Raw genomic sequence first — 27,217 nt, 5'->3', positions numbered from 1 at the left:
AGTAAACAGTCTTTGGTGGAGATGTGGCTCCACCTCCATGGTCTTCCCCTCTCCTTCCTCCAGGCATCAGGTATAATGCCACCATGGATGAGAGGCGGTACACACCGCGGGCCCACCTGGACGAGGGTGGCGACCGGTATACCAACAGGGCCGCCCTGCTCTCCTCCGGCCAGGAGCACTGTGAGCGGATCAGCTTCCACGTGCTGGTGAGCCAGATGCCCTGCAGCCCCAGAAGCAGAGCCCAGGCTCCTCCAGGAAGAGAACAGAGCTGGAGGAGGTGCTGCCATGGAGAGGCAGAGAGCTCAGCTGCTGCCAGGCTGGTGCTGAGCCCCCAGCAGACCTCAGGAGGCCAGCAGGGAGCAGTGTCCTGGACCTTGGGCACCCACACTCATACCCCAGAGCAGAGGCTGCTGGGTCACACTGCTTCTCCACCTCACTGGACCCTCCTCTGATATCCCCTTTGCCATCTCCCACATGCCCACCATTGCTTAAGCAGGGGGTGAAATCTAAGGAGGGAGGTGGGCTCAGTGATATCTTGCAGAGAGAATGGGGGTCAGGGGCCATGGCTCAGAAGGAAGGGATAAGCAAAGCATCAGCTAAAAAGGAAGACCAAGGAAGGTGGACCAGTGGCATGAAGAGGCTGGGGGGAGGAACAGAGGCCAGCCTGGCAGAGAGGGGAGCCACTGGGGGCCAATTCCTCCACCCAGAAACTCCAGACACCCAAGGCACAGCTCCAGCCTTGGAGACACAGACAGGAAACACTGAGAGCCCACCTGGCCTCAGTATCCAACGGGCAAAGATCAGAAAAATAAGGAGTCCTAGTGTATGTTAATGTGTCGCCCCTATGACGTGTCTGTGTTCTCAAAGTGGGGGCCCCAAGACCAGCAGCATCGTCATCTGGGAACTTATTAGATATGCCTTAACACAAGGAAGCCACTCATGTCAAGATTTGCATTCCATGAGAGAGATTCAGGGATTCTTCATTCAGCTCTAAGCATCCCCTGAATGCCCCTATTCCTGTGTCTTCTTTCGTTGATTTGACACATTTATTAAGCCTTGTCACAGTGCTAGGACAGTGCTAAAAGGCTTCTGAGGGGCTAGGACTAACACAGAATCACATAGTTATGATGCAGTGCAAGAGTGTCAGTAACAGTCTGAACAGAGTGTGGGCACGTGTTGCTGGCTGGCTTCCTAGAGGCTGGGGGTTGAAAATACAGGTTCCCAGGCTTGAAGGATGATCTGGAGTTGGTGGAACGTGCAGGAGGTGGGGCTGGCATACACGGACCCAAGGGCCCTTTCCAGGAGCACACACGCCAGTTGCAGACCCATCTGGGAACCTCTGTCCACCCACAGATGCTAAGGCTCCACGGACTCATGCTCAGAGCTGACAAGTTGCTGCCCTCCCAGCTTAGGGAGATGACAGTTCTCTTTCAGCGGCCCTGGCCCAGACATGAATGTTCCCTCTGCCTTCACCCCATCCTCATCTCCTCCCACACAGGACACCGCTGACTACGTGAAGCCAGTGACCTTCTCAATCGAGTATTCCCTGGAGGACCCCGACTACGGCCCCATGCTGGATGACGGCTGGCCCACGACCCTCAGGGTCTCGGTATGTCCTGGCACCCGGGGAAGCAGCTCTGGCACATACCCCACCCCAGCCCTCACCTCCTCCCAGAAGCCCAGGCTTTGTGAGGGCACAAATGAGTTCTTCCCCTATTGCACCTTCCCATCTCCTGCCCCACAGACCCCCAGCATGTCCTTCCCTCCTTCCTCGTGACCTGTGCTGAGCGGTTTCTTAAGGGTAAGGACCAGCCTTCAAGGTTTCCTGTGTCCCCAGCTGAGAGTGAGCCTGGCATGGATCCTGAGAGTCACAGGATCAGAGGGACTTTAGTTCTTAATCACCACCTCCCTCATTTACAGATAAGGACACTGGAGGCCAGACAGAGTGATTCAACCACAGAGCCTGGTCTGCACTGGTTGAATGATCAACTTATTGACAGTCCTCCCAGCTCCAAGTATTCCAAAAATAAGTTGTTTTAGCCTCATCAATGGCTCTGCACACCCCTCAATCCACACTTCTCAATCCCTGGCTCTAGGAGTATTGGAATTGTCTGGTACCTAATATTCAGATGCTCCCTATGTCTGCAACTCCATATAAATCCCACACAAAGAAAACGTCAGACAGTTATCAGTTCTATCTAATCTGTTCTAGGAGAGCAGGCAAAATAAACCCTGAGGATCTAGGAAACAACTGTCAAATATTCCACAGTGGTCTAAGACCATGACCCGTGAGTTCCAGCCTCTACACTGTCTCTGAGAATTATATAGAACCCAGCCAGCAAACAACAGTCTCAGAATTACTCACATGCTTGCTTGTGTTTCTCTGACGCAAAAGCACTGTGTAGTCAACAGCAAGGTTTCTGAAGATCTCTGTTCTCATTCTCCCCCATCAGCCTCCCCCAGCTCCCTCCTCTTCCCAGAGCTGCCACATCTCACCACCTACCACCCACCTCACACCTTCCCTCTTCTCCTGATTCTGAGTCACAAATGTGTAAGTGAGAGTGTCTGAAAATGCAGTTCAGGAGAGGGGGGTGATACTGGCCTGGCAAGGCTGGAATCCTCCTTAGTGAGCAGGGGAAAGCTGGATACACTGAATCTTAGTATTTTCCCCATCACAGTCATTACAAAGCCACTACAGCTCATGAGTGGATACGAGTCACTCATTCTATAAGCTTGCTGAAGCCCGTGGCAGATGAATGGGAAAGGTATTCTCTGATGATGATACGGATGCAAGGTGGTGATCAAGGTCATAGGCCAAGTCAGAATAGGAATCAGCTCATAGGTAGTGTCATCATGCAATGAGATGATGGGGGGAGGGATTCCTGGAGGAGGTGGCCTTCCCATGGTCCTTTAATAGACATGAGATGGGGACAACAGGCTTTTATTCCAGGAAAGCTGACAGCATAGCCAAGGTGTGGATGTGGAAACAAGCAGGATGAAGGGATGTGTAAAGAAAAGATGAGAAATAGAGCTGAAACCGTCAGTCTGGGCATATTACCAAGGGCTTTGGATAGCAGCTAGATGTTTCAAAATCTTGTCAATATAGATTTCTAGCCTCCAGCAAATTAGAAGCATTCTTCCCGTCTCTCTGCTATAAATTCTTATTTAGTTTCTCCTCAACGCCCAGCACTGTTCTAGTACCATAAAATCTTGCCTCTGGGGAGAATGAGCCATTCCATACAATTGAGTATAACAGATGCTTATCGTGTTAAATTATCCCTTTTAATCAAGTGGATAGAAATTTTTCTGAGGGTTATTCTATAGTTTTCACACTTAAACAGTATGCTGGGCAGGGGTGGGGCATATTTCATTGGAGACTTGAAATCACCAAGGTGAACTCGGAAGCTAGAATACAGTGAAGCTCCCAAGGGCTTCCAAAGTGTCTGGAGTTATGTCCTGCCATTTAAAGCCTTGCTTTGCCCTCCTTTGTATGGCTCTGCTTTGTACTCCTTGCTGGCTGCTTCAAGCTACAAATCCACCATGGATGGGGAAGCTAAGGAGCAGACTTAATAGAAACGTGTCTAAAGCAAGAACACTTGGATCTGAGAAAGGGCTTCCCTGGTGGCTCAGACAGTAAAGAGTCTCCCTGCAATGCAGGAGACCTGGGTTCGATCCTGGATGGGGAAGATCCCCTGGAGAAGGGAATGGCAACTCACTCCGTTATTCTTGCCTTGAGAATCCCATGGACAGAGGAGCCTGGTGGGCTACAGTCCATGGGATCACAAACAGTCAGACATGACTGAGCGATTAACACTTTCAGGGAGCTCCCCTCTTCTCACTTCCGGAGAAGTCAGTGACCGTAAGATACACCTGGCCTCTGATACCAGCTTCCCCTCCCTTGATCTAGGCTGTGCTCCTGTTTCACCACTCAGCTCCAGACTTGAACACCCACCCACCCACTGAGCACTTCTCCCCGGATGGGTCACAGGCACTTCAAACTCAGTGTGCCCCAAACTGATCCCCTGCATATAACCCCTCCATTTATAAATAAATGGTGTAGCCATCCTTTCAGACACTTGAAACTTGGCCAACATCCGGGACCCTTTTCTCCCTTAGTCCTGATGAACTCCAGGTCCTGCTGCTCTGCCTCTGAGGTCCCTAACCTGTTTCCCACTCTGCACACCCACAACCACACCAACACCATCGTCATCTCTTATGTGAACATTGCAGCAGCCTCCTCAGTAGGGTCTTCAACATGCATGTCTAGGAGGACAGTCCCAGCCTAAAGCGGTCAGTGACTCCTATCAGTTGCAAGATACCACCGCCATGACGCTGTAGAACACGACTCCAGCCATCTCTCCATCTCCTGCACCCCTTACTACAGCAACACGAAATAACCATTATTCCCCAAACTTACCATGCTGCCTCATGCCTCAGGCCCTTTGCACAGACTCGTCCTTCTTCCCAGACTACCCTCTCCCTGATCCACCCAGTTAACTCAGTCCTCCTTTGGAACTCTGACCAACTGTCACTTCTGTGAAACCATCTCAACCATCATGGGCCAAGATTACCTTCTCCTCCCTCTGCCTCTTCTATTTCTCATACAAATTTTGCATATTTCACACTGTAATTATTTGTTCACACACCCATCTTCCCCATGAGTTGAGAGCAGAGGCTGTATATTCCTCATCCTTTACCCCCAGTACCAGAGAGCTTCCTCCCCACAGTAAACACTCAATCAGTGTTGACTGGTGCAAGGTAAGTGGGTGTTCTGTGCTGGTACCTTGCTTAGAGGATTGAAAGGGACCCAGGATGAGTTGAGTTTTGAGCCATGTTCTAAAGAAAGGACTGTCTATGCAAAGCCATGATCAAAAGCAGCATGGTATCTGTGAAAAGGGCAGAAAAAAACAAAGCCCATGTCTAGTGCCACAGAGAGAGGAGCTGGTGTGCTGTGAGGGTAAGGGATGAGCCACAGGGAAGACCGGGACTGGAGGCTGTGGGTGCCCTTTCCAGCCGCCATACCTGCCTCTCCCTGGCCCAGGTGCCCTTCTGGAACGGCTGCAATGAGGATGAGCACTGCGTCCCTGACCTCCTGCTAGATGCCCGCAGTGACCTGCCCACAGCCATGTGAGTTGGTTTCTCCCTTCTCCATCCTGACTCCTTTCGCTCCCCTGCCGGTGGATCTGGGCTTCCAGGGCTCTGGATGACAATCTTGCACGCGCTTCTCCTAGGCAGCAAGGACCAAACACTGAACTTGGAGCATGGGCCTAGCTTAGGCTCTGCCTCTAACTCCTGTGTGACCTCAGGGAAATGCCTAGCCCTCTCTGGGCCTAAGTGACCGCCTCTCTAAAATGGATAGTTAGTCTAATCCAACCTTCTCAAGCTTTGTTTAGAAAAAGAATCCTTTCTATACTATAAAGCTGAGAAAAGGTGGAGACTGAGGACCTAGCGTTCTCAGTACTCATTGTGCAACTGCCAGACTAGATGACTTGTGAGGTCCTTGGACTGACCACTTGGGCTCAATGCTAAGGAGTTAGCGGGAGATGAGCAGGGTGATCACGATCCCCTGGAAGAAATAAACTAGCAGACAAGGAAAAATAATGATCCTATTTTAAATTTATGTAATGTGTTTTCAAAAACTTTATGCTTAACTTTTATTCAACTAGAGATGATTAGATAATAAACATATACCGTAAATGGAAATAGTATAACGTGATTGCTGCTGCTGCTAAGTCGCTTCAGTCGTGTCCGACTCTGTGCAGCCTCATAGACAGCAGCGCAACTGGCTGCCCCGTCCCTGGGATTCTCCAGGCAAGAACACTGGAGTGGGTTGCCATTTCCTTCTCCAATGCGTGAAAGTGAAAAGTGAAAGTGAAGTTGCTCAGTCCTGTCCGACTCTTAGCGACCCCATGGACTGCAGCCTACCAGGCTCCTCCATCCATGGGATTTTCCAGGCAAGAGTACTGAAGTGGGCTACCATTGCCTTCTCTGATAACATGATTTTATATGTATATATATAAATAAATAAACAATAAGTATCTACTGTATACCACAGGAAACTGTATTCAGTATCTTGTAATAAGGACTTGCCTGGCAGTCCAGTGGTTAAGACTCTGAGCTCCCAATGCAGGGGGTACCGGTATGATCCCTGGTCAGGGAACTAACATCCCACATGCTGCTTGGCACAGCCAAAAAAAAAGTGTGTGTGTGTGTGTGTGTGTATAAACCTTATAAAGGAAAAGAATCTGAAAGAGAATAAATATATATAGATATATTAATATATATAACTGAATCATTTGACCATACACCTAAAACTAATACAACATTGTACATCAGCCATACTTCAGTTAAAAATACAAATAATAAACAAATAAATAATAGAAAAAGTACAACCAAACCTTGTGAAAAGGAGTAGAAGCAAAGATTCTAACCAGCTGGGCTAATAATCAGGATTGTCTCTGAATTGAGCTCTGAGCTGCCTGGCAGCCAAAGCCAAAAGGGAAGCGTGCTGACAGCGGGTTGATGCACGCACAGTGAGGCCTACCTGTGCCTTCCCCATCCCATGTGCCTGATCCCTGCCCGTCCCTTTGCCTCAGGGAGTACTGCCAGCGGGTGCTGAGGAAGCCTGTGCAGGACTGCTCTGCCTACACGCTGTCCTTTGACGCGGCGGTCTTCGTCATAGAGAGCATGCGGCGGCGGGTGGCAGTGGAGGCCCTGCTGGAGAACAAGGGTGAGAACGCCTACAGCACCGTCCTAAACATCTCCCAGTCCGCAAACCTGCAGTTTGCCAGCTTGATCCAGAAGGTAAGATCTTGGTGGCCTGCCTGAGGGGAAGCGCACAGGCAGGAGAGGAGGGCTCCAAGTAGGGGCCTACCTGCCCTTCAGAATCACCTGGCAGCTTAGAGATCCCTGTGTCCGGACTTGTGCCCGACGTTCTCACTGATGTGGTCTGGGTGGGGCCTGGGTCAGCCTGCTATTAAAGCTTCCGGGTGATGTCAGCGTGTAGCCAGGGCTGAGACCCACGGGGAAGGGCAGTCTGAGCCTTTCAGAACCAAGGAGAGGAATCTCCTTCAGCTTGCACCCTTGGCCCTTGTTAGGGACACACACACATTCACACACATATGTGTGCACAACAGCACGCACACACCCTCTGCCTGCAGTTCCCCCTCCAGACTTTCTCAGAAAAGTCCTTCTAACAAGAATCAGAACTGACTTCTCCCCCACTTTAAAGCTTCCCATAGTTCCCAGCTGCTTTCATGACAAATCCCAAACTCCTGTTCCAGCATTCAAGCCCCTTCCTCCTTCCCCATCCACCCCTGCCACTTCCGCCCTCGCCTATGGCCCCACTGGCCCCCACTGTTGCCCAGTACACCTGCCCTTTCACACCAAGGCCCCCTCCCTCCTTTCCCAACAAGCTCCTGCTCCCTCTTGGTAACCCCTTACAAGGCCTGCTTACATTTCACCCTCTCAATAACCCCAGGAGGTGATGGTGGTGGTCGTGTCCCCCTTTACACAGGAGGAGATGGAGGCTCAGAGAGAGTTTAAGTGGACTGAACAGGGTCAGGCAGCCAGCAAGTAGAGGAGCAGGATTCCCACCCAGCAGCTGGCCCCTGCCCGCAATTCACGAGAGAGCATGGTCCCTGTGCCACACTCCCTGGGGTGGCTTCGTGAAGCCCCAGAAGGTCACACAGGGCCCCCCAGCCTGCACAGCTCCCTGGCACAGCCTTGTGCATACTCCATGGGCATCATCAGTGTCTGAGCGCTGCCCTGCTATAACCCTGAACTCCCAGAGGGCAAGTGCCCTTTCTCAGTCACATCTGTCCCCAGGGCTGGGCATGCAGAAGGCCCTCAAGACAAGTCTGTTGAACAAGCCTAGATTATTGTCACGTGTGGGTGCTCGGGGGTCCCAGGCTCCATCAGACACAGTCTCTGTCCTCACAGATCTCACAGTGTCCACATGGGGCCTGGGGGTTGCAGAATAGAACAGCCAGCCCTGTGTTCTCACCTCGACCACCCCTTCCATTGGCCTGGAGAGAGACAGGACGACCCCTCCCCAGCCATACACACACACACACACACACACACACACACGAGCACGCACTCTTCCTATAGAGCAGGAAGAGAAGCCCAGTGGAGTGAGGCCCACTAGAAAAGCGGGGGGCTTCCTGCCCTTGATGGGTCCCCAGTGTCCTCAAATAGACCCCAGGTCAGTGCATAGAATGCAAGGAGAACTTGTTAGTGCAAAATCACTTCCTCTGCCAGGCCCAGGTCCTGCCCCGAAGCCCAGAGTAAAAGCACCCGGCTCACCTGATAGTCTTTAGGCCTGTTCTTCCAGAGATTGTTTATCTCTATCTGGACTTAGGTTATTTAGGGGAAATAGAGCCCCAAACCTGCATCCATCTTTTCCTGCTGCCATAGCCCAGACTGTCCAAGACCAATCCCATGCCTGTTCATAACCCTCATGGGAAGGAATCATGGTGCTTTGTTTCTTCGACACAAAGGGACTTTGGAAATGTGTCCTGTCAAGGGCCATGTCCACAGGCACACATACACGCACACACACATGTACACATACACATGGCATATAGTATGTGAGTAGGGCTGGCCTGTAGTCTCGCTCCTTCACCAGCACCACCATCCATCCCCAGCCCAGGAGGTGGTCACAGCAGAAACACCCCCTCCTTCCTCTCCCCAACCCCTACCACCCAACAAGGAGACCTCAAGTGGAAGAAGCCACTTTCTGGTGGACTGAGCTGGTTACCTCCCATCTCTGGGCCTCACGGACCCCACCTCTAAGCTGGATGATAAGTCCTGCCTCCAGGCTTGATCCAAAGGGCGTGACACAGCACGTCCATGAGTCCTGCCCATTTTCTTCACAACCGGGCACTGCTGGAGCCAGGCCTACTGCCCTGCACCGGCTCCTGCCATGCTCTCTGCACCCAGAACCATGCCACGCCCGCGCCTCCAGGGGCTCTGTGCCTGCAGCCTCTGCTGCCTGTGCCGCAGCCTCAGCCTGGGCAGGTGGGGGCTGGGGGCAGGGGTGGCCCCCAGACCTGGGTCTGAGACCCCACCTAACTACTGCCCATGACGCCCCCACCTTCCCCCAGGATGACTCAGATGGCAGCATCGAGTGTGTGAACGAGGAGAGGAGGCTCCACAAGAAAGTCTGCAACGTCAGCTATCCTTTCTTCCGGGCCAAGGCCAAGGTGGCGGCTGGAGCGTGGTGTGCGGGGGGCCTGGGGCGGGTCAGGCTGGGGTGGTGTGCCCAGGACCGATCAGGGAGGCACGGGGGGGAGCAAGAGAAGTAAAAGCGAACAGAGGGGCAGACTGGGGAGGGACGGAGAGGCCTGAGGGTGGCTTTTAAATTAAGGTTGTTTTATTCTCCCAAGAACCAACATTTGAATGACCTAATCAGCCAGCCACCCCCAGGGCTGACAGCACACCCCCTGAGAGCATGGGCCCTCACCTCAGGGAATCCTGCCACTTCCGCCCCCGACTCCCTCACCTCCTCTTGGCCAGTTAGCCCTCTGTACCATACCCTAGCATGTTTTTACTTTTTTAAAAAAATTTTTGGCCTCACCATGAGGCATGTGGGATCTTAGTTCCCTGACCAGGGATTGAACCCACGGCCCCTGCATTGGAAGCATGGAGCCTCAACTGCTGAACCACCAGGGACGTCCCCCTAACATGTTTTTAAAATGTCCAGCCTCTGTCTCCCCAGCTCTGCCTGGGGAGAGATGGGGAGGAAAATGAATGCTTTTTGAGCAGGTACCATGTGCTTAAAAGTACATGTGAAAAGAGTGTAGAGTTGGGAGAAGCAACTTCCTGGGAAAGGGAGGCAGACTTCAGATTGTGGGAGCATTTTCCCATCCCCTGGGCAGCAGGCAGCCACTGAGGGTTCCAGAGTAAGGGAACACCTAACTGAGGCCAAGCTGCTTCTAAAGTGAGAATCAGACAGAGGGGAGCCTGAGGCAAGGCTAGCTGGAGAGCCGAGTGTGTTCCCAGCAGCAGAGTCTGCAAAGCTGGGGGATGGGGCAGGGGATTAGGGCTCCTTATAAAAGAACTTGTCAAGATTGCAGTGTTTGAGGTGAGACACTGACACACTCAGGAGCTCTTGGGTGAAGACCCAGGAGGGGCAGCACCCAGCCCAAGCTTCCCCACCCCACCCATGGCCACTTGGGGAGAAAGATCCCCGCCACCAAGGTCTCCTTGAGAAAACCAATGAGGGTCAGACCTAGGAAGAGCACCAGCGTTCTGTGCAAAGCCCCAGTATAACCACCAGGCAGGACAGAAGGTAACGAGAGGGTCACAGGGCACCATCAGGGGCCCCAGGCCCTACTCCTGGGGGAAGGCCGAAGGCAGCACGGGGACCAGGGCCATCGGAGCGGCGGGAGGGCCTCTGAACAAGGAGACAGATGTGCGACTAGCCTGCTGAGTAGCCTGGGACAGCCTCCACGCTTCCCCACCTGTTCACACGCAAGAACAGGGAGTGCACGTGGGCAGTCTCACCACTCCCTTCTGGCCACACCTCCCATGGTGCATGGTGAAGGCCGGCTCCCCTTCCTGCCATCAACTCACCCCCCCCCAGCAATTCCTGCAGGAAGAGTCTGAAGTTGGACTCGTGGCCAATAGCACCCCACTCCAGTACTTTTGTCTAGAGAATCCCATGGATGGAGGAGGCTGGTAGGCTGCAGTCCATGGGGTCGCTAGAGTCGGACACAACTGAGCGACTTCACTTTCAGTTTTCACTTTCATGCATTGGGGAAGGAAATGACAACCCACTCCAGTGTTCTTGCCTGGAGAATCCCAGGGACGGGAAGCCTGGTGGGCTGCCGTTTATGGGGTCGCACAGAGCTTTTTCTGTGCTGCAGCAGCAGCAGTGGCCGGTAGTTAAAAACAAAAAGGGAGGTGGTGAAGGGCTGGCTCCACAGCCAAGAAGCCCCATCTCAGGAGCTGTTGACCTTGGCTGCGTCCCCTCCACAGCCCCCAAGCGCAGCTCACATTACTCCAGCACTTGGTCCTCCCTCCCCCAGTCCATTCCCTGCCAGCAGGGTCCACTGAGAGGGCAGGGGCTGGGAGGGGGGGCCAGGGCTGCTGCGGGCAAGCAGTTGCCAGCCATCCCAGCTCCAGCAACTCTTTCTTTGCAGGTGGCTTTCCGTCTGGATTTCGAGTTCAGCAAATCCATCTTCCTGCACCACCTGGAGATCCAGCTCACAGCGGGCAGGTCAGGGCTGGCCCACTCCTTTTCCCTCCCCACTTGCAACTCCCAGGCCCTCTTCTGCTACTAGGAACCGCCCTCCCCACATCCCTCACTGCCCCAGCCTGGGAGGGCCCCAGGTTATTCCCCAGGTGCTGGCAAGCTGCACTGCCACTGTTCTTCAGCTTGGATAGAAATAATAATACCCTTACCTTTATATAGCAGTTACTTAAAAGCTTACAGTTGTGAAGCACTGGGCACATATTATCTCAGTCAGTCTTTACAGCAGCCTCTTAAGACAAGCAAAGCAGGACTTATTCCCATCCCACCTCCCAGGTAAGAAAAAGCTCAGAGAGGTTGAGTGAATTTCCCATCAACACACAGCATGTAAATAGCACAACTCGAAGCTAAACACTAGATTTCCTACTCCTCCCATCCAAGCACTAACCAGGCTCAACCCTGCTTAGCTTCTGAGAAGGGGCGAGATGGGATGCATGCAGGGTGGTATGGCCATAGACAGATGTCTTCCTCCCTATCCAGTGCTAGATGAGATGGGGTGCATGCAGGGTGGTGTGGTTACCCTGCACAGATTTCCTCCTCCTTATCCAGTGCTCTTTCTGCGCTGGCCCCTTCTCTCCCCTTGGAAAGTTCCAGTTTTTAAAGACCTTCTCTTAACTCTCTGTGGATCTGTCTGTCTGTCTCGCAGGTTTCCCTGAGGCAGTTCACTTTAGGTTGACACCATGAATCACCCATGTCAGTAATAAACACACAAAGGCAGGAAGGGATTCTAGCTTTATAAGGCTTTATAAACCCTCCTGAGAACTTCTCCACACTGGAAATAAATCTGGCAGCACCAACCTTTGAGCACGCACACCAGTCAGCAGTCACGAAGTGCTGGTGATCCACACACCAGTGCAGTTAGCCAGTCTGTGCACTTGGGTGGAATGCTCACCTGCCATGAGGTGAAGATGTGTTGATATCTTGAGGCCTCCCTCTAAGAAAAGAGCCCCTTCTCACAGGTAATGAATAGCCTTGCCTGCAGAGTTCTTGGCAGCGTGGCTGCTGGCGGGCGCTTGTGAGTTGGGCGTGTGTGTGTGTCAGACTCCCTTTTCTAACTAAGCACCTCTCTGGGATAAAGCTTCCAAAGGAAATCCAGCTTCATGCACCTAATGAGCAGAAATTGTATCTCTTTATGTCTAAAATGATCTGCCCTGGTGGTGTGGTTCGTGGTGCTCAGAAGTAAAGGGAAGCGTATTTGACAAAACTCTAATGCCTCCCTGGTATTTTAAAGGCAGCACACAGCCCCTCAGCCACCCCATGGGAGCTGCCCGACCTGTACCTCAGAAAGGTCAATTCAAGAGTCAGTAAACGCTCTCAGTTCAGTTCAGTTACTCTGTCGTGTCTGACTCTTTGCAACCCCATGAACCACAGCACACCAGGCCTCCCTGTCCATCACCAACTCCCAGAGTCCACCCAAACCCATGTCCATTGAGTCGGTGATGCCATCCAACCATCTCATCCTCTGTTGTCCCCTTCTCTTCCTGCCCTCAATATTTCCCAGCATCAGGGTCTTTTCCAATGAGTCAGCTCTTCGTATCAGGTGGCCAAAGGATTGGAGTTTCAGTTTCAGCATCAGTCCTTCCAATGAACACCCAAGACTGATCTCCTTTAGGATGGACTGGTTGGATCTCCTTGCAGTCCAAGGGACTCTCAAGAGTCTTGAATCAATTCCTCATGCACCTCTCCTCCCCTGGGCAGAGCCTTGCCCTACAAGCATAATCCCCACCCCCGGGGCCCCCAGCGCAGGACTTGCGCGACTAACAGATGAGAGGGGGCACAGGCTGCTGTGAGCAAGCTGGCACGGTCCTCCCAGCCTCCAGCCCAGATGTGCTGTGCCCAGAGAGAGGGCAGGGAAAGCTGAGGTCCAGGTCCCCCACCTCCCCGGCCTTTCCCCTCCTGGGAGACACCTCCAATGGCTGCCAGGCACCGCACCCCAAGCTGGCCTCTCTGGACCCGCAGCCCTAGACTAGCTGGGAGGCTCCTTCTCAGCCCGGCTTGGATCCCTCCAGCCACCCTGAGCCAGTCGGGGTGTGGGGCTGAGTGGAGGGAGGGCTGCCCCTTCGTGACCGCAGGCGCGGCCGGCTCTCCTTGCAGTGACAGCGATGAGGAGGAGAGCACCAAGGAAGACAACACGGCCCTTCTGCGCTTCCACCTCAAGTACGAGGCCGACGTCCTCTTCACCAGGTGGGCCGGGGCCCCAGAGCCCTGTGCTGAGGTACTTGGAGATGCAGCCAAGTGTATCCCTAAGAGTGCAGTGCCCCGTCCATGAAAGGGAGGCAGTGTCCACTAGAGGAGGAGGAGGCACAGACCTGGTCACCAGGGAGCTCCCTGCAGGGGGCACCCCAAAGGCTGAGGGCACAGGCAGTATCCCCAGGAGAGGTTGCAAGTAGGGCCCTGCTCTGCAGAGAAGTCAAAACAGTATCAGAACTTGCTAAAAAGTCCATCTGCATTTCATTACCACCTCACACTGGCAATTCTAAACAGTATCAGTGAGAAAATGCTCCTGCCCCCAGGGCAGACTGCTCCCACCACCCCCCTCCCTCAGTCTGCTCCTGGCCCCCAGTCTGCCCCCTCTACCTCCCAGAGCTCCCAGGTAGGTGGAGAAGTCAGGAAGTAACAGCAAACAGAAAGCTCTGGCCCTCCTTCAGCCAACACTAGAGGTGCACAGTGGGCAAGTTGGTGATCGAAAGAGGCCATGCGCCTGGGCAGGAGGCAAGGACTGGGATGGTAGAGAACTGGCCTCCGATTCATGCCCATCCCACACCCCAGCAGACATTGCTAATTGATCTCAGTGCTTATTCCTGCTGGGAAGAAGCCTTCCCAACACAGCCCTCCCAATGGACACAAGAGGAAACCTGTTTGCTGTGATCCAGGGAGATGGGAACATGCCCACACCTTCTTTCGTTCGTTTATCCATCCAGCCAACGCCGACTGAGCTCATGGCGTCCCTGTCCTCTGTCCCTGTAGGAGCAGCAGCCTGAGCCACTACGAGGTCAAGTCCAACAGCTCCCTGGAGAGATACCATGGCATTGGGCCTCCCTTCCACTGCATTTTCAAGGTTAGGCTGGAGGGCAGCCAGGCAGACAGTAAAAGACAGGAGCTGAGAACCCCCATTTGGGAGGGAAGGAATCTGAAAGCGTTGCCAGTGCCCAGATTCCAGCCTCAACCCTGCCACCCCTTCACTGTGTGACTTTAGGCAAGTCCCTCCCCTCTCTGAGCCTTTCAGTCCTCATCTGGAAAAGTACGAGGCTGGACCAGGAGGGTGTGTCAGTGAAGAATAGGTGTATCTGCTTATGACTTTTTAAATGTGAAAAAACAGTGATATATATAATGCTCTGGGGTTTATTCTCTCCCATAAAAAAGAAGTCCAGAGTTGACAACTTTACAAAGTCCCCTGGGACTGGGTCTCCTTGTGTCCGCTCCACCATCCTCAACATGTGATTATCAACCTCTCAAGTTCACCTCATAGTCCAAGGTGGCTGCAACTCCAGTCATCACATCCTCATTCCAGGAAGAAGGAAAAGGAGAAGAGTGTGCAAGACACCTCCCTGAGTAATCTCTTTGGCACTGCCTCACACGTCCAATTACCTCTCATTGTCCAGAACAGTGTGATTCAGCTATACGGGAGGCTAGGAAATGTGCCTTTTTGCCTTGGTTTCTGTCACTAAGGAAGAAGGAAGAAGGAAAATTAGGAGGCATTTGAGAGTCTCTGCCCCATGATCTCCCCAGCCCTGAATCGTTGGGCAAGAGTCGGGAGCAGGCAGACAGCTAGAAACACACAGATGCCTCGATGGCTCATCCAAGAGAGGTTTAATAATCTGCCCAAGGCCACACAGCTCAACTGTGGCAGCAGCCATGGGTTATGTGCTCAGCCTTTCTGATTCCAAAACCCTGTTTGTAATCACTGCGGCTCTGACATTGAATAGATGATGAGATGGTTGGATGGCATCACCGACTCAATGGACATGCTGCTGCTGCTGCTTAAGTCGCTTCAGTCCTGTCCGACTCCGTGCAACCCCATAGATGGCAGCCCACCAGGTTCTGCCGTCCCTGGGATTCTCCAGACAAGAACACTGGAGTGGGGTGCCATTGCCTTCTCCGTCAATGGACATGAGTTTGAGTAAACTCCGGGAATTGGTGATGGACAGGGAGGCCTGGCGTGCTACAGTCCATGGGGTAGCAAAAAGTCAGACACGACAAGTGACTGAACTGAACTGAACTGACGCTGAATGCATCGCAGCTAGAATGTGCACCAATGCACACTATTTACATCCTGCATCAGAATGTAATCATTACATCCATTAATGATTCTCTCTCATAGTAAAGGAGTTGCTGTCACCATCTCCACCCAGACCTCTGTTCAGGGCGACACCCAAACGAGGGTGAAAAGGGGAAGTAACCCTTGCTCTCAGCCTCATGGCCCCCAGTGGCGGTCCTCAGCCTCCAGGAGCCCATCCCTTTCAGCTTCCATTCGGTTTCCTTCCTGCAGCCCCCAGCCAAGGTCTGGAAGAGCTTTAGAGCATCCACAGTGAAAGGGCCAGGGAGCTTGAAGGAACTTGTTTCTCAGGCCTGGCTGGGGTTGGGGGGCTCACCCCCGTGGATCTTGTCCCCCACCACCCAACCACTGCTGGATGTACTGACACCTCCCCTTCTCGGGCCACAGATCCAAAACTTGGGCTTGTTTCCCATCCATGGGGTGACGATGAAGATCACCATTCCCATCGCCACCAGGGGCGGCAACCGGCTACTGCTGCTGAGGGACTTCCTCACTGACCAGGTACCCACACCCCGGGGGGCCGGTGTGGGTAGGGGACAAGCAGACCACTAGGTGTGCTCCTTCCCCAGGCCCAGGGCCGGCTGGGCCTTCCCTGGGCAGAAGGGAGAGAGGACTGTTCAGGCTGCCGAGTCTGCCAGGGCTGGTGTGAGGCTGGCTGCCTGTTTCCTCGTGCAGGTGAACACGTCCTGTAACATCTGGGGGAACAGCACCGAGTACCGGCGTGCCCCGACGGAGGAGGACTTGAGTCGCACCCCACAGCTGGTGAGCGTCCCCATGCCAGGAGCCCCGGACGAGGAGAGGGGCTGCCTGAGCTCCTCGACCAGTAGTTTGTCCACAGGAGCTTATCGAAGCCTCTCTATGTCCCAGCCTCAAACCAAGAGGAAACAGAAAAGATACTTCGTATCCTTAGTGGGCTCACATCTCAGGGGAGACACCGGGTTGAGTGTAAAGAAGCCAGGGGTGGAGGCTGGGAGACCTGTTGAGTGAGGGGCAGAGAAGCGGACAACCTTGAATAAGAGGAGCAGGGGGCCTTCCCTGGTGGTCCAGTGGCTAAGACTCTGCATTCCGAATACAGGGGGCCCAGATTCGACCCCTGGTCAGGGAACTAGTTCGCACATGCCACAGCTGAAAAGCTCCTCCATGCTGCAACATTCCGTGTGCCGTAACTAAGGCTCAGTGCAACCAAATTAAAAAAAAAAAAGTGAACAGAGATCATGGACTTGCCCTGTGCCTAAAAGGGTTAGTAGGATACGGACAAACAGAGGAAGGAGGAAGGAGCCGAGACGGAACAGCGTAACAGAGGCCAGACCCCATGGGGCTTGTACTGGAAGCACTGATCGTATCAGCCGGGGCCTCCCTGTCCCCAGAGATAGAAGGCTGTGCTTAGTAGCTCAGTCGTGTCCGACTTTGTGACCCCATGAACTGTAGCCTGCCAGGCTCCTCTGTCCACAGAATTTTCCTGACAAGGATACTAGAGGGGGTTGTCATTTCCTCCTGCAAGGGATCTTCCTGACCCAGGGATCAAACACTCAAGTCTTGACCCTTGTGCGTTGGCAGGCAGGTTCTTTACCTTTAGTGCCATCTGGGAAGCCTGAAACGGAAGCCAATGTCAACGCCCAGGGTCCTCCCAGGACACCTGCTAGGGTCCAGGTTTCTGTTCCCGGGGCTACCTCTGCCCCACGCACCAATTTCTGAGCATGCTTTCATGACTCCTTACCCAAATAAAAATCTTCTCTGTTTTCATTTGATTTCCCCAAACAAAGCGTCTTTGGAGTGTAGTGCACGGTACTGAAGACAGACGTGGGTGGGGTGAGGTGGCTGCAAGAGAGCCACACAAATGAGTTTAACCTAATAAATCCTAATTATTTGATGATTTGTTTGGGTTTTGTATTAGGATAGTGTCATCTGCAAGTAATAATAGTTTTAGTTTTACCATTCAATCCTTTTAAATTGTTTTTCTTATTCCTCTGTCTAGGAGCTCCAGGGCAATGCTAAACAGAAATGATGACCATCTTGTCTTGATTCTGCATTTAAAGGAATTATTTTTAGTTTTTCATTGTGAAATGTAATACTTGATGTAGTTTTTTTTTTTTTTTTTTTTTTTAATAAGCACCCTTATTCAGATTCAGGAAGTTCCCTGGTAGTTTTTTTTTTTTTTTTTAATCACAAACAGAAGTTGGATTTCATAAAATGCTTAAAGTTAAAGTGTAAGTGCTTAAAGTTACTGCATCTGTTAAAGTAATGTATCACTTTCCCTTTAATGTGTTTGTAGGGGGATGACATTTATAGGCTCTCTAATGCTGACCTAAAGTTCTGTTCCTGGAATACATCCAATTATGCATAACTTCAAATGGAGCATCCGATACATTAATACTGTCCTTACCTTGTCCTCCAGCCAGCCTCGGCAGCCCCAGCCCCTGTGGCCTCCACCCCTCACCTCCTTCCTTGTCCCCTGTCCTCTGTCACCCTTCCCCAGGAGCAAAACCCCACTTGGTCAAGCTGAGCAGCTGAGCCATCTCTCTGGTGGCCAAGCCCCTGCTCACCCAGAGACCCTCCTCTTTCAGAATCACAGCAACTCTGATGTAGTCTCCATCAACTGCAACGTGAGGCTGGCCCCCAACCAGGAAATCAATTTCCATCTGCTGGGGAACCTGTGGTTGAGGTCCTTAAAAGCAGTAAGTAGAGCTCCAGGGCCAGGCTGGAGGAGAGGGGTGCTAGGGAGTCTCTCCAAGGGAGGGGCCAGCTCCTGACAAGGCCTCTGATTACACAGCTCAAGTACAAGCTGATGAGAATCACGGTCCACGCCGCCTTGCAGAGGCAGTTCCACAGCCCATTCATCTTCCGCGAGGAGGATCCCAGCCGCCAGGTGAGCACTTGGAACCCTACAGACCTGGGCTCGTGCCAGGCCAGCTTGGGGAAGGGTCATCCCTTCGCTTAAAGTTTCCCTACTCCCCCTGCAGGAGAGAGACGGACAGGCCTGCCGCAGTTGGTGCAACATCAGAGGAGAGGGGAAATAGAGACAAACAGGCCGTTGGGACAAAAGTAGGAAGAGGGGACCAGAAATAGGCATTCATCACCCTGTACCTGGGGGGTGGGGGGCACCAAGCTCTATACCTCCACAGCTCCCCGGAGGCAGAGGAAGGTGGGACACCTGCGTACTTTACACTAGAGGAAGCACAAGCGCGGTCCAGGCTGCCTGCCTCCTGCCTCAGGGCAGCAAGGCTGGGTCTTGGCAAACTGGCAGCCTAGAATGGCCAGCGAGTCCTCCCCTCCTCATCCATCCTCAGCTCAGATCTAATTAATGAAGGTGGTTGCAAACTGAAATTGTGAAGACCAAGGGATGGGAAAAGTCTCTGTATTGGGACTCTTTTTTAATTGAGTAAAGCCAGATTGTTATAGATCAGACCGGCTTGAATCAGGGTCCAGGAAAGGAGCGAAGATCCAGGCGGTGCTCCTGGGAAAATGAGAAATTGGGTCTTGAAACGAAGGTGGGTGTGTTCTTGCCTGGAGAATCCCAGGGATGGGGGAGCCTGGTGGGCTGCCGTCTATGGGGTCACACAGAGTCGGACACAACTGAAGTGACTTAGCAGTAGCAGCAGCAGCTCTAGGAGCTGGGCATCTCAGGCATGGGACTCTGCTGCCCTCCACTGGCCACGTCCCTGAACTGTGGTCTGGGCTCTGGGTGAGCCTTCTATCCCGGGTGTCCAGTGAATCCCCAGCCCCATCCCAGGAGATGCTGGAGAGCAAAATACGCTGGGTCAGGAAGCCAGACCTTAACAAGTCACCAACATCAATCCCAAACAGTGTAGAGGTGTGCCAGGCCAAGAGGGAGCCCAGGCAGAAGCCCAGGAGCAGCAGTCAGGCAAACACCCCGGGAGCAGTTTTACTTGTTCCTTCTGCAGCATTTTGTCGGGTTTTCCTGCTGTTTCTCAGCCTCCACCACAGATAAATGAGGCCAACAAAGTGTGGGTGCAGTTTGAGGGTGAGCCCAGGTCAGAGCAGGGCATGTCCAGGAGGGCTTTCTGGAGATAGTCCACTTGATCTGAATCTCGGGAGACATGCGGGAATTTCCCAGGCAATCAAGTGAGAAGTGTGGTGCGGACACCACACAAGTAACGACCTCACTCTCCACACCAGTTCATTTGTCATTTACTAGTTTATGACTTCTCCTTCCACTCCCACCCCCCACCCTCCGAAACCCCTCTTATACTCTGGATGCCTCGCTTCTCTTAGAAACCCAGTCACCCCCCACTTAAGCCCCTGGTGGCTTGGCTGAGCAAGGTGCCAGCCTTCAAGGGTGGAAAAAGCTAGACGGGACCTGCTGTGGGTGGAGCCCTGACCGTATGCCGTGTTCCCTGATCATCCCTCATGGCTCTGAGGGACGTCCCCATGGCCACTTTCCAGATATGGACACGGAGGCTGTGTAAGGTAGGGCAGAAGGGGAGTCAGGGGCCAAGCCGGGCTCTGCTGCCATGCTGTCAAGGGGTGCATTCATTCAGGCTTTCAGCGAGGTGACTGAGCTCCTGCTCTGGGCAGGCCCTGTTCCACACACTGGTGATAGAGCAGCAAGCAAAACAGACAAGCCCCTGCTCTCCCTGGAGCTGACCCTCTGGACTGGGGTGGGGGAAGAGGCAGTGAACATAAGTTCAATATCAGTGGTGATAAGCTCTGCCCAGAAAAACGCAGACGCATAACGGTGGAGAGGAGGTAGTGCTGTTTTATACAGTAAACCTGGGGGAGCCACTGCATAAAGGGAGAGAGACCGGGAGCAGCACAATGGTGTCTCGTGGTGGAGCTCTGCCAGCAGAAGGAATGGAGGTGAGAGTCCCAGCAGCAGGCGCAGTGCTGGGCTTGCTGGCAGCCAGGTGGCGGAGTTGAGAGCAAGGGACGGAGCAGGAGATGAGGCTGCAAAGATTCAAAGGGCCAGAGGGCGCAGGGCCTTGCAGGCCAGGACGAGGATTCTAATTTTCTCTCTGAGTGAGATGGGAAGCCTGGGGAACCCAGCAGAACAGAGCATACACCCCCTGCCTCTGGCTTCCAGGAACAGGCTGAGGAATGAGATCAGGAGTTTGTGTGAGGACCACGTGGACCGACGGATATGAGTCAGGAGCACAGTGGAAGGTCTTCCCTGCTGGCCCAGTAGTTAAGAACCCAAGCTCCTAATGCAGGGGGCCCAAGTTTGATCCCTGATCGGGGAACTAAGATCCCATAGGCTGTGTGGTGGTGGTGGTTTAGTCACTAAGTCATGTCCAACTCTTGCGATCCCTGGACTATAGCCTGTGTGGCATGGCCTAAAAACAAACACAAACAAAAATAGTTTAAAAAAAAAGAGTGCAGTGGAGAGTCCAGGTAGAAGGTAGAAACATGAATGCATCAGCTGGCGTGAAGATGGTTACGGCCTTCCCCAGAACTGTGTTAGGGCTTTCATGGCCCTGGGCACTTTTGCTTTCAGGGCTTTTCTCCAAAAACAGGGGGAAAAAAATGATTATTTTATGACTTGGTCTGTATAAAGACAAATAAAATCCAGGCAAGATTATAATCATCTTTTGATTCTAACTTTAAAGGAAATTAGAACATTTTTGTGGGCCCCTAAAAGCACTGTGAGTTAGTCACTCAGTCGTGTCCAACTCTTTGTGACCCCATGGACTGTAGCTCGCCAGGCTCCTCGGTCCATGGAATTCTCCAGGCAAGAATTCTGGAGTGGTTGCCATCCCCTTCTCCAGGGGGATCTTCCTGACCCAGGGACTGAACTTTGGTCTCCTGCACCGCAGGCAGATTCTTTACTGTCTGAGCCTTCAGAAGCACTGTGGGCCCTCACCACTGTGCCCACTGCACCTACTTCAGAAGGCAGCTCTGAGGGAGAGTCCCGGAGTGACTGGAGATAAAGAAGAGGTCCACAGAGAGGGAGATGGGATGAATCGGGAGATTGGAATTGACATATATATACTGCTGATACTATGTATAAAATAGATAACTGACGAGAATCTGTGGTATAGCCCAAGAAGTTCTACTCAATGCTCTGTGCTGAAGGAAATCCAAAACAGAGGGGATATATGTACACCTAGAGCTGACTCACTCTGCTGTAGATCCGAAACTAACACAAGACTGTAAAGCAACTACACTCCAATAAAAATTAATTTTAAAAAGATGTCCAAGGGCAGAGCCATGGGACACACCAGCATTTAGGAAGCAGCAGCAAACAAAGCAAGAAACAGTAGCCCATGTAGAAGGAGGAGGATCCAGGCAGAGAGAAGCAGAAGCAGAATGTGTCTCGGAGAGAAGGTGGGATCGCCTGGTCACTTAAGTCAGGGGTCCGCCGTGCTGGGGCGGGGGGCTCTGAGGCCGCTCAGCAGGCTGTGTGCCGCCCACCCCTGCAGTGTCTTCCTGGGGAAGGGGACGCAGCTCTCCCACCAGCTGCCAGCTGTCTCCTGCCCTCCTGCCCTGCCCCAGGCTGCCGCCCGCCCAGGGCCCCAGGACAGTAGTCTGTTGACACGGCCCCACCCCTCCCCTTGCAGATCACGTTTGAGATCTCCAAGCAAGAAGACTCGCAGGTCCCCATCTGGATCATCGTGGGCAGCACCCTGGGGGGCCTCCTGCTGCTGGCCCTGCTGGTCCTGGCGCTCTGGAAGGTGAGAGCCCTGCGGAAGGGTGGGGCAGCACCCTGGCTGTCCCGGCCTGGGGCCCCAGCCTCTGAGCTGTGTGGCCAGTGCCCACATGCTCCTCGACATGGGAGCTGGGGCCCGCCCAGCCTCCTCCCCAGAACTCTGCGGGCTCCTCACCACAGCGGGCAGATGGGCCACCAGAGGGCACTCAACCTGTGGCTCCAGCCCTTTTGTGGGTCCCCTTCTGGGTCCCTGATGAAAGCTAGCCTTCCTCTGATCAGAAAAAAAGCAAGCACACACAACCACAGAATTTCTCCAATTTAATGTCAGGCTGTTAAGAAATTCCTTAGAAGCCTTTCTTTTTCCCTGAGTCTCGAGTTAAGAAGCCCCAGTCTCAACCTCCTCCTATTCGAGATAAGGTGAGAGGGGGCCCAGAGAGCGGTAGTGACTCGGGCAGCATCAAACAGCAATGCTTGCCTCTGGACATAGGCTCCATCCGCTTGGTTCCAGCCTCCGTGTCACCAATGAAGAGGCCCCTTGGCCAGCCTGGCAGTTGGTGGGGGGTACTCAGTGTGAGCAGCGGAGGCATTCAGGGAACGCTTCTGAGGAAAGCAGCCTCAGGAGGGTAAGTGGAGGGAGGGGAGACAGGCCTTGCCCACCTGCCCACCCCTGACATTTCTTCGTCTCCCCACAGCTCGGCTTCTTTAAAAGTGCCAAGCGCAGGAGGGAGCCTGGCCTGGACCCCACACCCAAAGTGCTGGAGTGAGGCTCCTGAGGAGGCTGTGAGTGGATGGGGGCCAGCATGCGGGCCCAGGCAGTGTGCAGGCCCGGAGCCCACCGAGCTGGGGTGGAGAGGACACCGGCTCACTTTGCACTTGACCTCATCTCCTGAAAGACTGAGTCTGCTCCCTCTGAAAGGAACTCGAGTCAGTTTTCAGAGGGACTGTCCTACTGGGAGCCGCAGCACCTCCAACACAGGTCCCTAGGGACTTAGAGGGACACACACACACACACACACACACACACACACACCCCCGAGGTACACCCCAAAGTCACCCCCAGGCTGTGCAGAGGCATTGCCACCCCCACCACTAAGGTGCTAGGAAGTCGTCATCACCCCATCCTCAGAAGAAACCCGGAGAGGAGACTACAAATGCCAACGCATTCTGCCTTCTCCGGACCTGTAGTTGCAGGGGATCCCAGTGGGACAGCGGATCTGCATCCTGCGCTGTCCCCCCATCCCTGCGCTGCCCACAGCTCCCGAGTCACCTCACCCCTTCCTAGCCGGAGATAGGTCCCTGGAGTGCCCCCTGAGTGAGGGCCCCAGTGGTGACAGCTGCTGGCCAGGATGAAGACAGACTCTGGAGGCAGAGACTGTGATGGACAGGCAGCTGGGACCTAGGAGAACCGAGAGGAGGGTGCGGGTGGGCTCTTCCCCAGCCCCCACCTGCGTTCACCTGACTGACACCCACACCCCACCCCCCACGGTGCTCACAGCAGCCCCGGGCCTGCAGCTGCCGCCCCTCCCGCTGCTTTTGTTGTTCCTGGGTGCTTGGCGGAAGCCTGTGGATGATGCAGTCCCCAGGGCTCCACGTTCTCACTTCACCTTCCCCACAGCCTGTCCGGATGCAATGGCTGCAGGCTGGGGGCAGGGGTGGGGGGCCCTCCCTGCATCACCCCCTCCCTATACACATACACACACATACACAGCCTCCCACCCCTCCTTGTCTCTCACACACACACACTCTGCATCACCCCCTCCCTACACACACACACACACACACACACACACACCCTCCCTGCATTATCCCCTCCCTCTACACACACACACACATACACATACACCCTCCCTGCATCACCCCCTCCCTATACACATACACACACAGCCTCCCACCTCTCCTTGTCTCTCACACACACACACTCTCTCTGCATCATGCCCTACCTACACACACACACACACACACACACACACACACACACACCCTCCCTGCATCACCCCCTTCCTCTACACACACACACACACCCTCCCGGCATCACCCTGTCCCTACACACACACACACATACCCCGCCACCAACCCCACCTCCAATTCCTCCCTTCTGCTCACCCATCACCCATACCCGGGAGAAGCGCTGGACCAGTGCTGAGGGGTTCTCCACGGAACGTACTGGATAAAGCCAGTGCGGGGACCTCGGGAGCCTGTGCAACCTTGGTGGCAAATATCTGATCGGCCAGCCCCTGGGACAAGTGGACCCACCAGTGATGGGGCCCCGAGGACAAGAGGCACACCTGGTGCCCAGCCGAATAATTTATGCCTTGACCTGGTTTTGAGGTAGGAATGAAAGGGGATCCATCAAAGGCATCTGTCCCCTGACACACAGTACGACCTTTACTGTCGTAAATATTTTTAAGAAAATTTTAAAAATACAGTGTTTAAAAACAACCAAGAGGCTGCCATCCTTTTGTGGGCAGAACATGTCCTAGCGAGCTGCGCTCTGACAACGAGAGGCGGATGAGGGGCTCCTGTCAGGAAGGGGCGTGTCCACTCCTCGCTCACTACAGCATCCCCTGCCAGGGCCACCTGTCTGGGGTGGGCAGCTCAGTAATGGGGTCCTCCCTCCCTCCCACGCCCACTGTTCTTTAGCCAGTGTAGATGGTTGAAAGCACATATCCCTATAGCTTCTACCCCTTCGTTCCCTCTCTTTTCTCCCAGATTTCTCTAGGCTGACATCTCAGGGCCGATTTTCAGACCCTGACTTCCAGTTTCCTCACCTTGCTATTCTCATGCCACTGGAATCCCAAGAAACCAGGAGAATCTCAGAAATTATTTGGTCCCTTTCCCCCATATAGGAGGACACTCAGAACCAGAGAAGTTAAGAGCGAGCCCCTGGTTCCACAGCAAATTCCAGACTAATTTCAGGACTGGTGTCCCTCAAGCCACACTGTCACTCTCACCCAGCCGTAGAAGGGTTTGATCTGAAGAGGTAGAAGGAATTGATATGCAGTCACTTCTGATTTGTCATGGGAATATTTTTTCCTCAAATGGTGAAACCAAAATCAGAAGGTAGCATTTAAAAATCATACTTCATTTGAGTCATCACCCTCATAAGTGGAGTATGACCCCACACCCAAAAGTGCATTGTTTGGTAGCAAGTCTTCTGTAGAACACCATCGACTGAGAATGCTTTCATATGAAACCTTTTGGAAACTGGCATTCACATTTAAAAAATCTGCCTTGTGCTGTCACACCACAGGCCACACAATCTATCAATAGATCAGATGCAGCCCAGAAGTCACTGAATTGCAACCCCTGGACTCAGAGGCCATGTGTATCTCTGGGATGTCACAGTCCCTCCATGCCCCCCGCTACCTGAGGCAAAGAACAGCTAAAGGGTCAAAAGGTAGAAAAAGTGGGAGGCTTGTCTGAATCTTCAGGGCCTTCAGCCCTCACACTGTGCTGCTCTCGTCTTCTCTATCTTAGCAGTTCTCTCTTTCTGAAATCATTTGCTGTGGGGTGTAAGTATCTTAAGGCACGACTGCCCTTAAGAGTGCTGGTGGGACAAGCAGGGAAGATATACTTAACAGGGACAAAGCCTCACGCTAGAGCAGTGCTTCTCAAGCCCCACTGCACAGTACAATCACCTGAGAGCTTTACATGCTGCCTGTGCAAAGGGCCCACCCATGGGGGTCAGATTTAGTCAGCTGGGAGAGGGGCCAGGGCATCGTTTGTCTGAGTTCCCCTAGCGACTCCAATGTGCCCGTGAATATATAGGCTAGAAAACATGAAATAAGGGGTTAACGGGCACACGTGACCTTCCATGCTGCATACAGGGAACTGTGCCATCATGGTAATGCTGTTCAACTTTACTTGACTCCAGCCTGCAGTTTGAAAGACTTTCTCATTCCAGCAAGTCTCCAGAGTGTAATTTCCTACAGGAGATCACCAGGGGTCCTCAGAGACCCAAAGGGCCTCTTAGAGGAGTTGGGGGCACATTTGCCAATGTCTGGGGGTGGGGAGATGAATAGCAGTCTCTGAAGCATTCTTGGCATGGTGGCAAGCAGTCCAAAATGCAACTGCAAATCAACATGAAAATTCATATTATGGTTCATTTGGGGAGTTATTAGCAATGCTCTATCTGGTAGTCGAGAGTAATTATTTATGGTGAAACTAAGGCTTGAACTCAAGAGTGTGAACATGATGCATAACCAGCTTTAAAAGGGTTCAGTCTTTTAAAAGCATTATCAGCCCATCTGGCTTCGTGGTACTAAAGCCATTCTATAGCACGCAAGTGCGCAGGCGGAAAACACACCTGGGGCGAGGTCTGACTCTGCACACCCAATTACCAACTGCAGGTGGTTTTAGAATTCGCTCTTCACATTGTCAGGGCTTCTTCAATTCTAGACTCACCTCTAGTAGAAGGAAAGGACCTCCAACCAAGTTATGAACTTGAGATGTGCACAATGTCCTGGGGGGCCTCCCTGTTGGTTCTGACATGGTCAGACCCCATACAGGAGGACAAGAAAATCCAGGAACTCAGGAGCAGCCCTTGGGTAGCTCTGAGAGCGGCCTCAGGCCCTCATGCCTTGACTGGTGTTCTGTGGGGACGTGGACCTCAAGTATGCTGTCCCTCAGTTTTGGCCAGCCAAGAGAGGAGAAATCCAGGTAAGAATGTGGCTTCTTTCTGGCATCAGATGGTATGGGCATGCAAGCTCGGAGGGCAAGGTATGCCTCTTAATGGTATCAATCCAGAGCTGAGCTTCTCCAAGTGGGGTCCCAGAGCCACCTACATCAGAACTACAGCCAACTACCCCAGATCTCAAGATCCAATTCTTGTAAGGTCATTTTAAGCACATTAAACTTATAGAACCATAAGATACTGGTCTTCTCCAGACTTTAATGTCAGTTTCTGGCATCAGGGCCTTTTTTACCTGCCCTTGAGCCGATCAAAGTGGTAGTAGTCATTGGTAAAAACCCTCAAGGAGCATCCTTCCAGTTAACCAGTGGAGTTTCTGGATTTTCCTTTTGTTAAGGAAGTTGGTATTTCTTAACAAGATGGGTATCAGGGTGAAGGGGGCAAGGTGCT

The 27,217-nt window shown here is 53.1% G+C and overlaps 1 protein-coding gene across 2 annotated transcripts in view; it reads left to right on the top strand.

The window, feature by feature from the left end:
• ITGA11 (integrin subunit alpha 11) overlaps positions 1-23,150 on the top strand; it is a 132,082-nt gene extending 108,932 nt beyond the window's left edge. The window contains exons 17-30 of one of the 2 annotated variants that reach the window (XM_061430184.1): positions 64-206; positions 1,499-1,609; positions 5,042-5,127; positions 6,597-6,804; positions 9,108-9,206; positions 11,148-11,224; positions 13,352-13,441; positions 14,225-14,315; positions 15,921-16,034; positions 16,209-16,295; positions 18,098-18,208; positions 18,304-18,399; positions 22,049-22,162; positions 22,830-23,150. In XM_061430184.1, coding sequence (XP_061286168.1) covers positions 64-206; positions 1,499-1,609; positions 5,042-5,127; positions 6,597-6,804; positions 9,108-9,206; positions 11,148-11,224; positions 13,352-13,441; positions 14,225-14,315; positions 15,921-16,034; positions 16,209-16,295; positions 18,098-18,208; positions 18,304-18,399; positions 22,049-22,162; positions 22,830-22,901 — 1,499 coding nt within the window. In that variant the 3' untranslated portion in view covers positions 22,902-23,150. Of the gene's footprint in view, positions 1-63; positions 207-1,498; positions 1,610-5,041; positions 5,128-6,596; positions 6,805-9,107; positions 9,207-11,147; positions 11,225-13,351; positions 13,442-14,224; positions 14,316-15,920; positions 16,035-16,208; positions 16,296-17,508; positions 17,709-18,097; positions 18,209-18,303; positions 18,400-22,048; positions 22,163-22,829 lie in introns of those variants that run through there. The other variant, XM_061430185.1, reaches the window with a different exon arrangement.
• Positions 23,151-27,217: the final 4,067 nt, after the last annotated feature.

Source organism: Bos javanicus, chromosome 10, assembly GCF_032452875.1.
Source record: "Bos javanicus breed banteng chromosome 10, ARS-OSU_banteng_1.0, whole genome shotgun sequence".
Classification (NCBI taxonomy): Eukaryota; Metazoa; Chordata; class Mammalia; order Artiodactyla; family Bovidae; genus Bos; species Bos javanicus.
Note: the sequence above shows the minus strand (reverse complement) of the source record. Positions and strands in the feature narration are given on the sequence as shown.